Raw genomic sequence first — 12,463 nt, forward strand, 5'->3', positions numbered from 1 at the left:
TATAATTTATAAATCTTCTCTTATCATTAAAACTAGACGAGAGTAGAACTAAATGACAATTCTTTATCCGATCAAAGGAAGAAAAAGAAGTTAACCGAAGCATATACTTTGTGGTTTGAAAATTTTGGTGCAAATTCCTATGTACAAAATCCCACTTGTCTATTTTTTCTGTGCGCGCCCATACACACATAGTCTCGGCACACTACGGTAGAAATTCAGTTTCATAATCATCCATCCCCATACATGAGTTATACGATCCATGCCTTATAATAATATAATTACACAATAGTTGGAGATGCCAAAAATGAATTCCCTGTACAATGTTGAAATAAAATCTAAAAAGGTATTGTTTATTATTAAATAATATTTCTACTCCCAAAGCCTAATGAACACAATCTTGACACCCATAATCATTACGTCCCCAAAGATGAATTCTTGACATTATCCCATAAAGAACAAATTGTGCTATAGATCCTAATTCAATTCATGAAGCATGGATATAGAAGGAACTAAGTGCAGTACCTGAACATGACGGTTGGAAATTCTAATCTTCCTCACTTTCACAGCAAAACCTCTCGTCTGATGTTTCATGTTATTCCCCTCAATATCAGAATATTATACTAATACCTAGTAACAGTCTAAGACGTGGCCTGTAAATAAAATAGTGGGTCTGGCCCACTTATTTACTTACCTGATTTCCCCATTTCATTTATTATATCATATAACCTATATTTTCCAATAAATATATATACCTACATATAATATGAATATAATCAATACCCGCTCCGATATGAAACTCGTTAAAATTAGTAGGCTATAATTAAGAAAATAACTCTAAAATTCACTCAAAAAATATCAGGCTGTTACCTTGATACCAACTGTAATAGCCCAGGCCACCACTTGTAGAAATTGTCCGCTTTGGCGCCTTTGCCCCTCACGGTTTTAAAACGCATCTTCAAGGGAGAGGTATCCAAGCACTTATAAAGCACTCTTCATTCTCCTCCCCCACCGATGTAGGATTCGCCTAAACTGATGTGGAATTCGCCTAAGGCAAGCCTTACACTAAACGCGTTTTAAAACCGTGAGGGGCAAAGGCTCCAAAGCGGATAATTTCTACAAGCGGTGGCCTGGGCTATTACGGATTGGTATCGAAAACGTGCGGGCCGGTGGTGGGGCAAACCTCGGCGAGGACGGCGAGTTCCCGAGGGGGTGAGTGTAAGGCTTGCCTTAGGCGAATCCCACATCGGTTTAGGCGAATCCCGCATCAGTTGGGGAGGAGAATGAAGAGTGCTTTATAAGTGCTTGGATACCTCTCCCTTGAAGACGCGTTTTAAAACCGTGAGGGGCAAAGGCTCCAAAGCGGACAATTTCTACAAACGGTGGCCTGGGCTGTTACAGTATCGGATAAAGAATCGCCATTTAGTTCTACTCTCTTCTAGTTTTAATGATAAGAGAAGATTTATAAATTACATCATTAGCAACGTAGTGGAAACATTTTTAAACCAATTGAGTTGTTGAACATAGCGGTGATTAAAGGGATTAGTTTACTAACAGCGTGATAGTTATTGGACTTTGACCCAGGGTTGTCTAAAATTATGGAATCAGTTCCCTAGACTAATTTGAACCCATTATTTATGTTATTAAATAGATTGAGACTATTGGGGATCGTTTGAAGAGAATTTGGCGTTTCAAGAGAGGTTTGCATTCCGGTTATAAGGCAAGTGAGGCTTAAACTCTTAGTTTACTTGCTTTTCATAAAAAGCATATGGTTTATGTTGTATGTATGCATTTAAACCATTTAGTTCGTGTGGTGGTCGAGCATGATCTAAATTGGATAATTTCCAAGTTTCTAAAGTAATGACCGTATGAGTCCTTTAGCGTAATTTCGCTTAAATAGATACTATTTATATAAATGTAAAGTTTAGAAGTGGTATTGATTGGATGTATGTTCCACTTATCATATCTTCAGAGGGGCATACTTCCACAGGTCCCATTGATGTTCGGTGAGAGATAGATGTTAGAATTTTAAGTAACCCGAGTAAGATGGGGGTAAATAATGCCTCTCGGAAGACGGGGTAAGACATAGACAAATACGTACTATGTCCGGTGAGCATAGATTCAAATTCGGTGTAGTGCATCTATTGCTTGTCGGGTAAGATGGGGGTAAATAATGCCTCGAAAAACGGGGTAAGACATAGATAAATACGTACTATGTCCCGTAAGCATAGATTCAGATTCAGCGTAGTGTATATATTGCTTGTCCGAGTAAGATGGGGGTAAATAATGCCCTCTCCGGAAGACGGGGTAAGACATAGATAAATATGTACTATGTCCCGTGAGCATAGATTCGATTTAAGTATTTCATGTTTTGCTTGTTTTATAACTTCATGATTTAAATTTTTAAGCTTCGGTGTTTGTATACATTTAATATACTTGTATTGTGTAATTGCTTTTATGCATTATCGGAGATTTCAAAGACTTGCCCGGGGGTAAGCGAGAGTGTCGATGATTTTCTTTGGGTCTTTTAGACTCACGCTTGTTGATGTTGTATGTGTGCAGGTGTGGTTAACGGTGACCAGATAGCCGATATTTGATTCATTCCAGCTTCATTCAGTCCAGTTCAGTCGAGGTGAGCCACCATTATGGCGGCCTCTTCTTCTTTAGTTGACTTAGTACTATTCCGAGCTACGTCTCGTACTTTTATATTCAGACTAGTATTTCCATGACTTAGACATTTTATGGGGTTTATGGGCAAGACTCAGTATTTATATTTCGCTTCCGAACTTTTCTTTATATTATGAGACTTTGCGTATTATTCATTTTATTCGTTAATTTTCGCATGATTAGCTTAGAGGGTTCGCCTTATGGGTAGAAGCTCGTCAGGTGCCCGGTCACGGCCTGAGTGTCAGATTTGGGTCGTGACACTGCCAGAAAGAAGAATGCCAAAGAAAAACACCTTCACGAGCCACGAAGTTGATTCAAAATGTGTATCAGTGTCATTGTTGTCTCGCCATCCCACATACCTTGCCGGAACTCAAAAAACACTACATAGAAAAACACCCGGAACCTACAAACTGTTGTAAGTGTGGGCAATATTATGGTGGTGAAAAATAATTGGCGGCACACCAATTGGTGTGCCCACTACGTTGACCTCGGTAAAGGTGGAGTTAGGATCCTTGATGATACATCCAAGTAACAAGAAGAAGAAAAATCTCTTGAAAAATCATCGAGAGAATGAACAAAGGTGAAATGGCAATAGAAAGGGGACATCGCTTTAGAACTTATTTGATTTATTTATGTGAGGTGTCCGGTAATAGCGCTTTCCGGCCTTACCACAAATTATTTTTTGTGTCGCGCTTTTTGAGGTGGATTGCTTCTTACTTTCCGTGCCTAAATAATCATCTCATGTACTTAAAGTCCATCCACCCCAATTAATTTAGCTTCGAATATGATATATAAATTTTATCTAAAGGGGACATTACTTTTCGTGTAACCATTTACATAATTCAAGTTATACATTTGTATCAATACAATACATTGTTTCTTTTTGTCGAAAACCTTATTGACTGATGATTTGAGTGGTTTAAATTAAAGTTCTAAAATATTAGACAAAGTTGAAAATTTGAAAAATCGAAAAAATAACTTAAATACTTGGAATGAAGATTTACTATATTCCTAATGTTATTATCATATAAGAAAATAATGAAGTCCTTTATTAACGGAAAAGGGTCGAATATACCTTTGTACTATCAAAAATAATTTAAATATACTCCTCATTTGAGTTTCGCTCCAAATATACCCCTTCCGTTGTACTTTAATTTATCCTTAATTTTGATGAAGGAAAACGTGGCAAATTCATAATCAAATGACATACCCCCAATATTGAATGCCCGGTTATTTTTGAAATCAACCTGTTTAACCTATCTCCCAATGTTTGATTGATCTTATCTCCCAATGTTTGATTGATCTTACTTAAGTAAAAATTTGGGCCTACCACTGCTCGTTGGGGATTGGGGGTCAAGGTTTCGGGGGTCAAGGTTTCGGCGGCCGGAGGTTTTGGAGAATCAAGGGGTTGTGGTTACTTTGACCTAAAAGCCTAATATGATGAGGATCGGGCTAGTATAATTTCATAAAATACTCTCTTGTTAGAGATTTGGTCTCATAAGGTCCCTTCCGTACGTCCCTGTGAAATAGATGCAAACTGATATACATTTACAAGTAGAATAGTTGTACTAATAAGCCGCTTTTGTTATCACTGTTCTCTTGAAGTCAGTCCATTCGATGAAGTTCAGACCGCTTATGTTGAAGCTTTAGGTATCATTTATTATGAATTGACAACCAAATTTTATAAGAATGCGATTTTGGTGGAAGTTACTCGAGTAGAATCAGGGATGTATGAATTTTTTTATATTGTATTTTTATTTTTGACTAGTAAAAAGGTATCTTATGTTCTTTTTTATTTGGGGACATTGTTAATTTATGGAAAAAAACTATTTTCTTGTGTTCTTAAGTTTATGACAATTTAAAAAGACATGCAATAATCCAATTCATTTCTAGCCATTGATTTAAGATCAAGGGAATTAATTGTTTCAATCAAAATGTGAAGGGGGTAAAGTGGGCTTTACTCATTTTTTTTAATCGAAGAGAGTCAACTATAGTGTTTTATTTGCATTTTCTCATAACATATTGCTAATATTACCGAACATCATTTGAATAAGAAGGAAAATACTAGAAGTCTTACGTTAATTACATAAATATTTTCTCTGAAATAAGTGTTCACTTCTCTTCTTCAATTGAGAAAACGTTCTTCAAGAACTATCTCATTAATTTTGATTTTTAATATTTCATCTTAGACTGTATAGTTTTTCCGTATGTACTTTTTCCTTATTCGTTTGATTTTTATCTTTTTTATCTTAGATTATATAGTTTTTCCTTCACTTTTGTTATTAGAAAAAAATTCCTTAAAAACTAATTAACCAAAAGAATTTTTTGATAGCGCTAGGAGCGGATTCTTTAACTGGTTACATGTTAAGATATTTGAAATCATTTATCCCCACCACGTTTCTTAATATAAATAAATTAATTGGGATGATTAAATATTTCTGAAAGTACTTTGCATTCTAGGCATACTTACTAATTAGATGTTGTTTGTAACGCACTGGTACCTCATTTTGTCACTTACGGAGCATACGTATCAAAAGATCGTAGCTATAAAATCAAAATAATAAAAGTGCATTATACTAGTTTCATTTGTTTTTAAATAAATGAATAAATTGTGCCATTCAAGAGGCCAAATTAAATATGTAGTTTCCCTAATGATGAGGAATGATCAGAAAAGAATAAATCACGAAAGTCGTACATTTAGAAATTTTGAGGGTTCATAGTTGTATGTATTGAATGTGTGGGTACACACATGAGCCTAAATTATTTTCTTCAATTGTAGACTTTCGAAAGAATATGCTGACTTCATCTTGTACAATTGGTCTTTTACGTCCTACACACCGAAATAAAAGTTCAATTTTTATATCTGATTGCTAAATGGAAACCAAATATGACTGAAAGAAATTTCAATATATCATTGTGAACGTCTGTATAGGCTCATACATGGGCGCAATTGATTCATTCGAACTCTTTTGCGGAAACATTATACTGTATTTATAAAGTCAAAGTTATGTTTTATAGATATATAGTAGATTTTGAAGCTCATTGACTTTTTAGTATATCTATTGTTTTATATTTTGAAAATACCTTAAAAATTCTAACTCTTCCTCTAAATTCATATATGACATTTTCAATGGAATTGAAACTTTTAATTAACACACAAGTTTGCGTGATTAATGCTAAAAGAAATTTGTTTGTTTTTTTAAAAGATGGGGCAGCAAAAAGGTTGAAAGTGATGATTGAAAAATGTCTCTTAATATTTTTATTAAGCATAAGAGGGTTTTAAATACCCAACTTAAAACAAAAAAAATCTGCATAATTTAAAATTCAAAAACCTAAAATATCACGACTAATCTTCTCTAATTAAATTTGAATTTAAAGCTAAACTATTTTTTATTTTGGTAAATCAGCAGTAACTGAAAGTAATTTTGAAGAAAATTCTTAAATGTGGTCTAAGCTGGCTAGCTGGTTGACTAAACTAATCATTTAGCATGAAATTATAGTTCCAATCTTTTAAAGTCTTTAGTTTAATTGGAGCCATGAATAAAATATTCAAAAGAAACACTCAAGAAAATGAACAAGGAAGTTTTCTTTACAAATTTTCTATAGCGAATTCAACAAGAAATGAAGATTCTAAGTTCGTTGTTGATCATGTAGAAAATTGATGAACTGGATTTATAGGTGCACCAGACAGACTACAACCTACCTCAATTCATAAAAAGTACTTGGTTTTTGTCTAGAAATATATACGGCCTAAATTAAATTTGACTTAAATGTTATAGATTGTTAATATATCTTAGCATGTGTTATCAGATTGCAAATCTTATTTTTCATGGAGTTTACTCGTAGTTATATTTTAGATGACGCGCAATTTTTATTTCAGATTCAATGTATAGAAAATAAACTCGGATTGAACTGTCTTTTAGAAATAATAAACCAGCTCTATTATTATCTCTAATATAAAAACTCTTTGGGCACTATTGTGTTGTACACCCTTCTCTCCAAACCAAAAAAAATTAAATTGATTAATACAGATAGAGACATAGAGTTGCACTAAGACGTACCACCATCTCCATGATACTCCTACTTTTCTTTTCCAACATTAGCTATAATTTTATTTTAATTCTAGTGTGCTTCATTATATTAGAAACTGCTTATAGATCAATTAAAGGAGTACACACTAAAACAGCTATGAACTCAATTCAAGTATTGCAAGAAATGATTATTGAACGTACGACTTTCGAGAGTTTTAATATTATTGTTGGATAAATTCTCATCATTAGGAAAACTATATATCTCTCATTAACTTGGTCTCTTAACTGGTACCGTTTCTTCTTCGATTAAACAAATGGAATTATAATGCACTTCCATTATCTTGAAGATTGAATGAATTAAAGATTAAAGTTGGCTATGCCAACGAATAAAGTGCTTCTTATAAATGAGTTAATTAACATGAAATTTAGATAATGAGTCCTCTTTGTATCAAATTGAGGAGCATGTGCGCATCTTATGCCTAGATGCAAAGTACTTTCGAAATGTAATCAAAGTCTCCTTTATTTAATTAAGTCTCCAATTGACGACAAAATTGGCTTTCAATTGTTTCAAAATAATTAATTTAATGAATTACAAGGTAGAAAAAATTTGACGCTAAGCACTTGTTTTCTGTATAGATCATATATACTGCTATATATGTATTTTCTTTTTTGTTTAAACTATTGTAATCGGCCAAAATTCAACGTTAATAACACAATTAACGAGCTTGCATCTAGTCATAATTCATTAATATAGTTTTATTTAGTTATAACGGAAAAAACAAAGGATTTTTACTTTATTTTGTGCCTACCTCATCCGGGGAGGACGGATATGTGTATTCTTCACGTGACTTGAACCTCGAACCTACCAATCGGTCGTAATAGTATTCTACCACTAATGCTAAAAAATAATGATCCAGAACAATAAGTAAAAAGTATTGTGCTTCAGAACCCATAAATTAAATATTTTGATTTTACCTTTGCGTTAATGCTAATATTCTACCTAGGCGATGCCTAGTAATGGATCAGGAATGGCTCAGATCGAAATCATTGAGGCATATGACGTTTGCTTGATATACTTGATTAATAAACAAAATTACATTATTACTATCAGTTTTAGATATAATGCTAACTGGTAAGCATTTGATCCTAACAAAATAGAGCTCACTAGTGGACAAAGAATTACATTGAGATACTTATCCATGCTTTAATTTCCCAAATCCTGAGACAAAAGACAGCAGCTGCATTAGATCAAAATTAGCTCTGCTAAAAGAATCTTAATTACTGCATTAGAGAAAATGACATGTGATTTCTACAAACAAAATCTTCAAGTCAAAGATTACATATCCAACGATGACTGAATCAGTGATGTACAATGAACAACTTATATGAAGCTTTTGGACACTCCAATAAGGACAACACCATAATTCATTAATTAGGTGAGTACTCCAACAATTAATGTATGCATGATGATAATGCAAATGTTACACTGATTGTACGTATTATTATCAAACAACCATGTGAGAACCTTTTCAATTAATTACGATTTCAAAACAGCCGAGTGTATAAGTATAACAATTAGATTTCTATGCATGGATTTTGTTGTTATCTTGCGTGATATCCTTGCTTTGGATCATAATTAGCAACAAAAATAGTTTTGGAACTTTAGACATGTGCAACTGCACCTAGCTATACGCCAAAATTGCATGTAATGGAAATTCGTAAGCACATCTCAGAGGAAGATCGAAATGTTTTTTACTCTGAAACATTTTGTTTGTTAGAAGTAGTTGATAAAAGTGTTTTATAACGAGTTGAGCTCTAATGAGAAATCCATCTACATTTACCAATTACCATTAACATTTTGTAAATATTGTACTTACTAAATTAAGAAAGATACTGAATGCAGTGCTTCCCAAATAGTGACTTATAACATGTTGGGTCAAGTTTTGGGAAACCAAAGTGCTTATCCTTTTTTGATATGTAATTTTTTTTTCGGAAAGTTAAAGTTTTTGACCATTTTTTTTTTAAATGAATAGTAACCGAAACTATTTTTCCAGAAACTGAAAAAAGTAAATTATTTTTTAAGCACTTTTGAACCTTGATGGTCAAGCATAATTGCTCTCTATTGATATTGATAAAAGTACTTTTCAATAGACATTTGTTTGCACACAGACTTTTGCACTTAATCATGGTCAATTAACATGTATTTATCTTATTAAATCACTTAAACAGAGTAGGCCAGTTTACATATATGGTTTGGTGCAAATATACACTACTAATAAGTATTTTACCATCTAACAGTACCTTTAATTCATTAAAGTGTGCATGGGCTGTGACAGCTAGCTTTATATGGTGATTGTGAAGTAAAATAAAATTGTTGGCGCTAAATCCTGGGTGATTAGCGTTAAATTAACCTAAAGGATAAAAGAGGCCTTTGAACGAAGTTTTGGCACAATCCGTAATATGCTAGAATGTTTTATTTGGATTTGGAGTTGAACAGGACAATGAGGACATATACATGTCACCAAAGCTAGTATCAAACCATTCTTGCACAAATCCAATATTAATCCATAGTGATATAATTGTTTGCATTATTACTTTTGAGCATGCACGAGCTAGCTAGGGCCCTAATTTTGGGTTTCCACTATCCTTTCTTGACCAATCAATCACTTCTTTTATGACATTTTATTAGTTCATTGTTGCATTTTTGGAACCCCCAACCGTTCTAATTTGGGATTTCCAAAAATCTCTCGACCAAAACCATATAGTATAAAATAGTACTCCCTCCGTCCCAATTTATGTGGCACTTTTCGCTTTTCGAGAGTCAATTTGACTAAATTTTGAAGTTAAATTGGATTAGATTAACTTAATATTTTAATATTAAAATTTATATATTTGAAAACTACATGAAAAGTACTACTTATAAGTTGCAACTTTTCTCATATCAATTTGATGAAAAAACACATCTTAAAATGTTGGTGAAATTAATGCAGTTTGAATGCAAAGCGGGAAAAGTCTTACAAATTGAGACAGGTAGAGGAGTAATTAAAGAGCTATAACTCTCTATTAACCACCGAAATTTCTATGCACGCGAGAACCCACGATGGTAAAGTTAACCTATGAAAATATGATCCCATGACTTACCTAAGTTTGGGTAGGTTAATCATAGTTGAGCACAAAGATTGATCTAAAATTGAGTAGAGAGGCTATGATGCAATAATAATAATAATAGATTTAAAGAGAAAAACATATTGGCAGCTAGCTGAGGTATGTTGAGGAAAAATGAAAGCAAAGGCATCTTCACACATGGGCTGGGGTCAGATATGGAGGACCCAATTCTTTTTTAACATACCTTAAAAAATGCAAAACAATTATAGTTGTTTTGTTTTCATATGGAACTGAAAATGTAATAATAAAGGGATTCAGAAGCATCTTCGACAGGCCAACTACCACTACACAATAAAAGAGCAGCTTATGTTGATCAAATTATTTTCTTCATTGAAATTTTCTTTGAACTATTGGCTGCTTCGACATTCAATAATTCGTATTTTGGAGAGGATTTGGACAGTATAACATTTTTTATGAGAGTTGATTTTCGAAAATTCGTAAATTTGAAGAACTACTGTTACAGATAATATAAGAACCAAAACAGAGCTGGTGCTTAAGCCGGTGATTCTGTAAGTATACATAATTCTTTATGTATAATTTCGGTGTATAGATAAAATTAAAATTTCTTCATTTCTACAATAATATTGTGAAAACTAATTCAAAGTTTCGAGTTTATGTTATATACACATCAATGTTAAAAAAAAAAAATACACTATCAGGTCACCCTGAAAATATTTATAGGTAAGCCTTTTTAAAACCTGAGATTCTTAATCTTGAGAATAATACATATTACGTACGTGCATGTTATAACAGGTAAAGATTGATGACCTGATAGTATAAAATATCTTTTCACTGATGGCATCTCATTCAGAGTTGGAGTAATTAAGGAAACCAAAATTGTTTAGGGTTCGCTAGCTATTTGCCAAGTATTATTTTTAATTATATCTAAATCAAGTAGGTTTTGTAATCAAATTTGAAATAGGTTTCTTAATCCTTAAAAAAATAGGTCTTGCATTATATGGCACATATGACATAAGGCCACCACTCAAACTCTTATATATAGCTGCCCCTTCCCCACTCAATACAAACCCATCTTTCTCATACAAAGTACTTTCAAACGTTATAAAAAAATGTCAGCCTGCACCAAAATTCGCCACATTGTGAAGCTCCGCCAGATGCTACAACGGTGGAGGAAGAAGGCCGCCACCACGGCCCGTTGCCGCGTCCCAAACGACGTGCCATCAGGTCACCTAGCCATCACAGTGGGCCCTAGTTGCAAGAGATTTGTAGTGCGTGCCACTTACTTGAACCATCCAATGTTCAAGAAATTGTTGTCACAGGCAGAGGAAGAGTACGGTTTTACTAACAATGGCCCTTTGGCCATTCCTTGTGACGAGTATTTGTTTGAAAAGTTACTTCGTGACTTGGCTAAATTCGATTCCGCTAATTACAAGAATACATCACTGTTCGTGCACTTTGAAGATTTACAGAAATATTGTCGCATGGATGTTCGAAGTAATATTGATTTATGGGGTGATTCCAGACCCCTTTTGCATAGGGTATCTGACAAGTCCGTCTGGTAAAGACACTTTCTATCCGAGACGGACCAAGATTTTAAGTCAGTTAATACAGAATTACAGTCACCTATCGTCACAATAGGTACAGTTTTAGTATAGATAGACATATTTTTTCTCAAAATTTTCTCAATTATGTATATTAAGTTCGAGTCGAACACAAGGGAATCCATCTAGACCGATACTACTTAAATTCGTTCTGAGAATGTGATTGGAGATGGCAAGTAGACCAGTTGACTCGCCAAAAATTGAAGTCGTCCCAGGTTTTGAAGCGAAGTGAAATTCGAGAACAGAAAGACAAGTTCACATCTATAGAAACAGAGGGAAGAGACAAGCAATGATTAATGTTGTACATTTCTTTTGTACTTAGCTTTTGTCTTCCTAAAGATCGAATTTTGATGATATGATCAATGGAAATTTGTGGAGGGATTAATTAGAAACATGTCTGTCCATTATCTGCTGTACAACATAGCTATACATGTTTTTGAGATGGAAATATATATGAAAACACGATATGATGACTTTTTGCCCTTCAATCTAGTTTAGTTTTGTTTGGTTATTCCATGAGGTAAAGAAATTAATTACTTACTGTACTTTTTTATGTTTAATTTGCGGTCTGCCCCATCCAAGAGGATCGATAATGTTTTTACTCTCTCCACGTAACTCAAACTTCAAACCTAAACATTAATGGAGATAGTATATATTCTACGGCCAAAGCATGTTGGCCATGTCAATATCCTACTTGCGGCGAGGCCGATCGAAGTAGTGGATCAGAGATGGTTGGAGTCAAGAGTTATGATCGAACATGACTCTTGTCTCATGGGTTTAATTAAGATACAGTCATATAAAAGCTAGTCAAAGAGAGTATTCTTTTGTTTACTCAATTATATTCTCAACGCGCTCCTAATCATGATGATTCATTTCTCACAAAAACGTGAAATGTATTTTTATAACGGGTGATCGTGAGACTTGAACTCAAGACGTACATCTGCTTTTATATAACACTATATTGTTGATTGGTCATCTCATCTAGATGCTTAAATTGTTAGAAAAAGGCACTTTAATTGACTCAATGCTTTTAATTTATGT

At 33.7% G+C, this 12,463-nt stretch overlaps 1 protein-coding gene across 1 annotated transcript; it reads left to right on the forward strand.

The window, feature by feature from the left end:
* The first annotated feature begins 10,906 nt into the window (after window positions 1-10,906).
* LOC132044692 (protein SMALL AUXIN UP-REGULATED RNA 12-like) lies at window positions 10,907-11,894 on the forward strand. The gene has a single exon (XM_059435203.1). The coding sequence runs from the start codon at window positions 10,931-10,933 to the stop codon at window positions 11,381-11,383; it is 453 nt and encodes a 150-aa protein (XP_059291186.1). The 5' UTR covers window positions 10,907-10,930; the 3' UTR covers window positions 11,384-11,894.
* The last annotated feature ends 569 nt before the right edge of the window (window positions 11,895-12,463 follow it).

The sequence above is a fragment of the Lycium ferocissimum genome, unplaced genomic scaffold (assembly GCF_029784015.1).
Source record: "Lycium ferocissimum isolate CSIRO_LF1 unplaced genomic scaffold, AGI_CSIRO_Lferr_CH_V1 ctg51, whole genome shotgun sequence".
NCBI lineage: Eukaryota > Viridiplantae > Streptophyta > Magnoliopsida > Solanales > Solanaceae > Lycium > Lycium ferocissimum.

What these genes read in the sequence shown, in the direction of transcription:
- LOC132044692 (XM_059435203.1), top strand. Translation starts at nt 10,931, where the DNA reads ATGTCAGCCTGCACCAAAATTCGCCACATTGTGAAGCTCCGCCAGATG.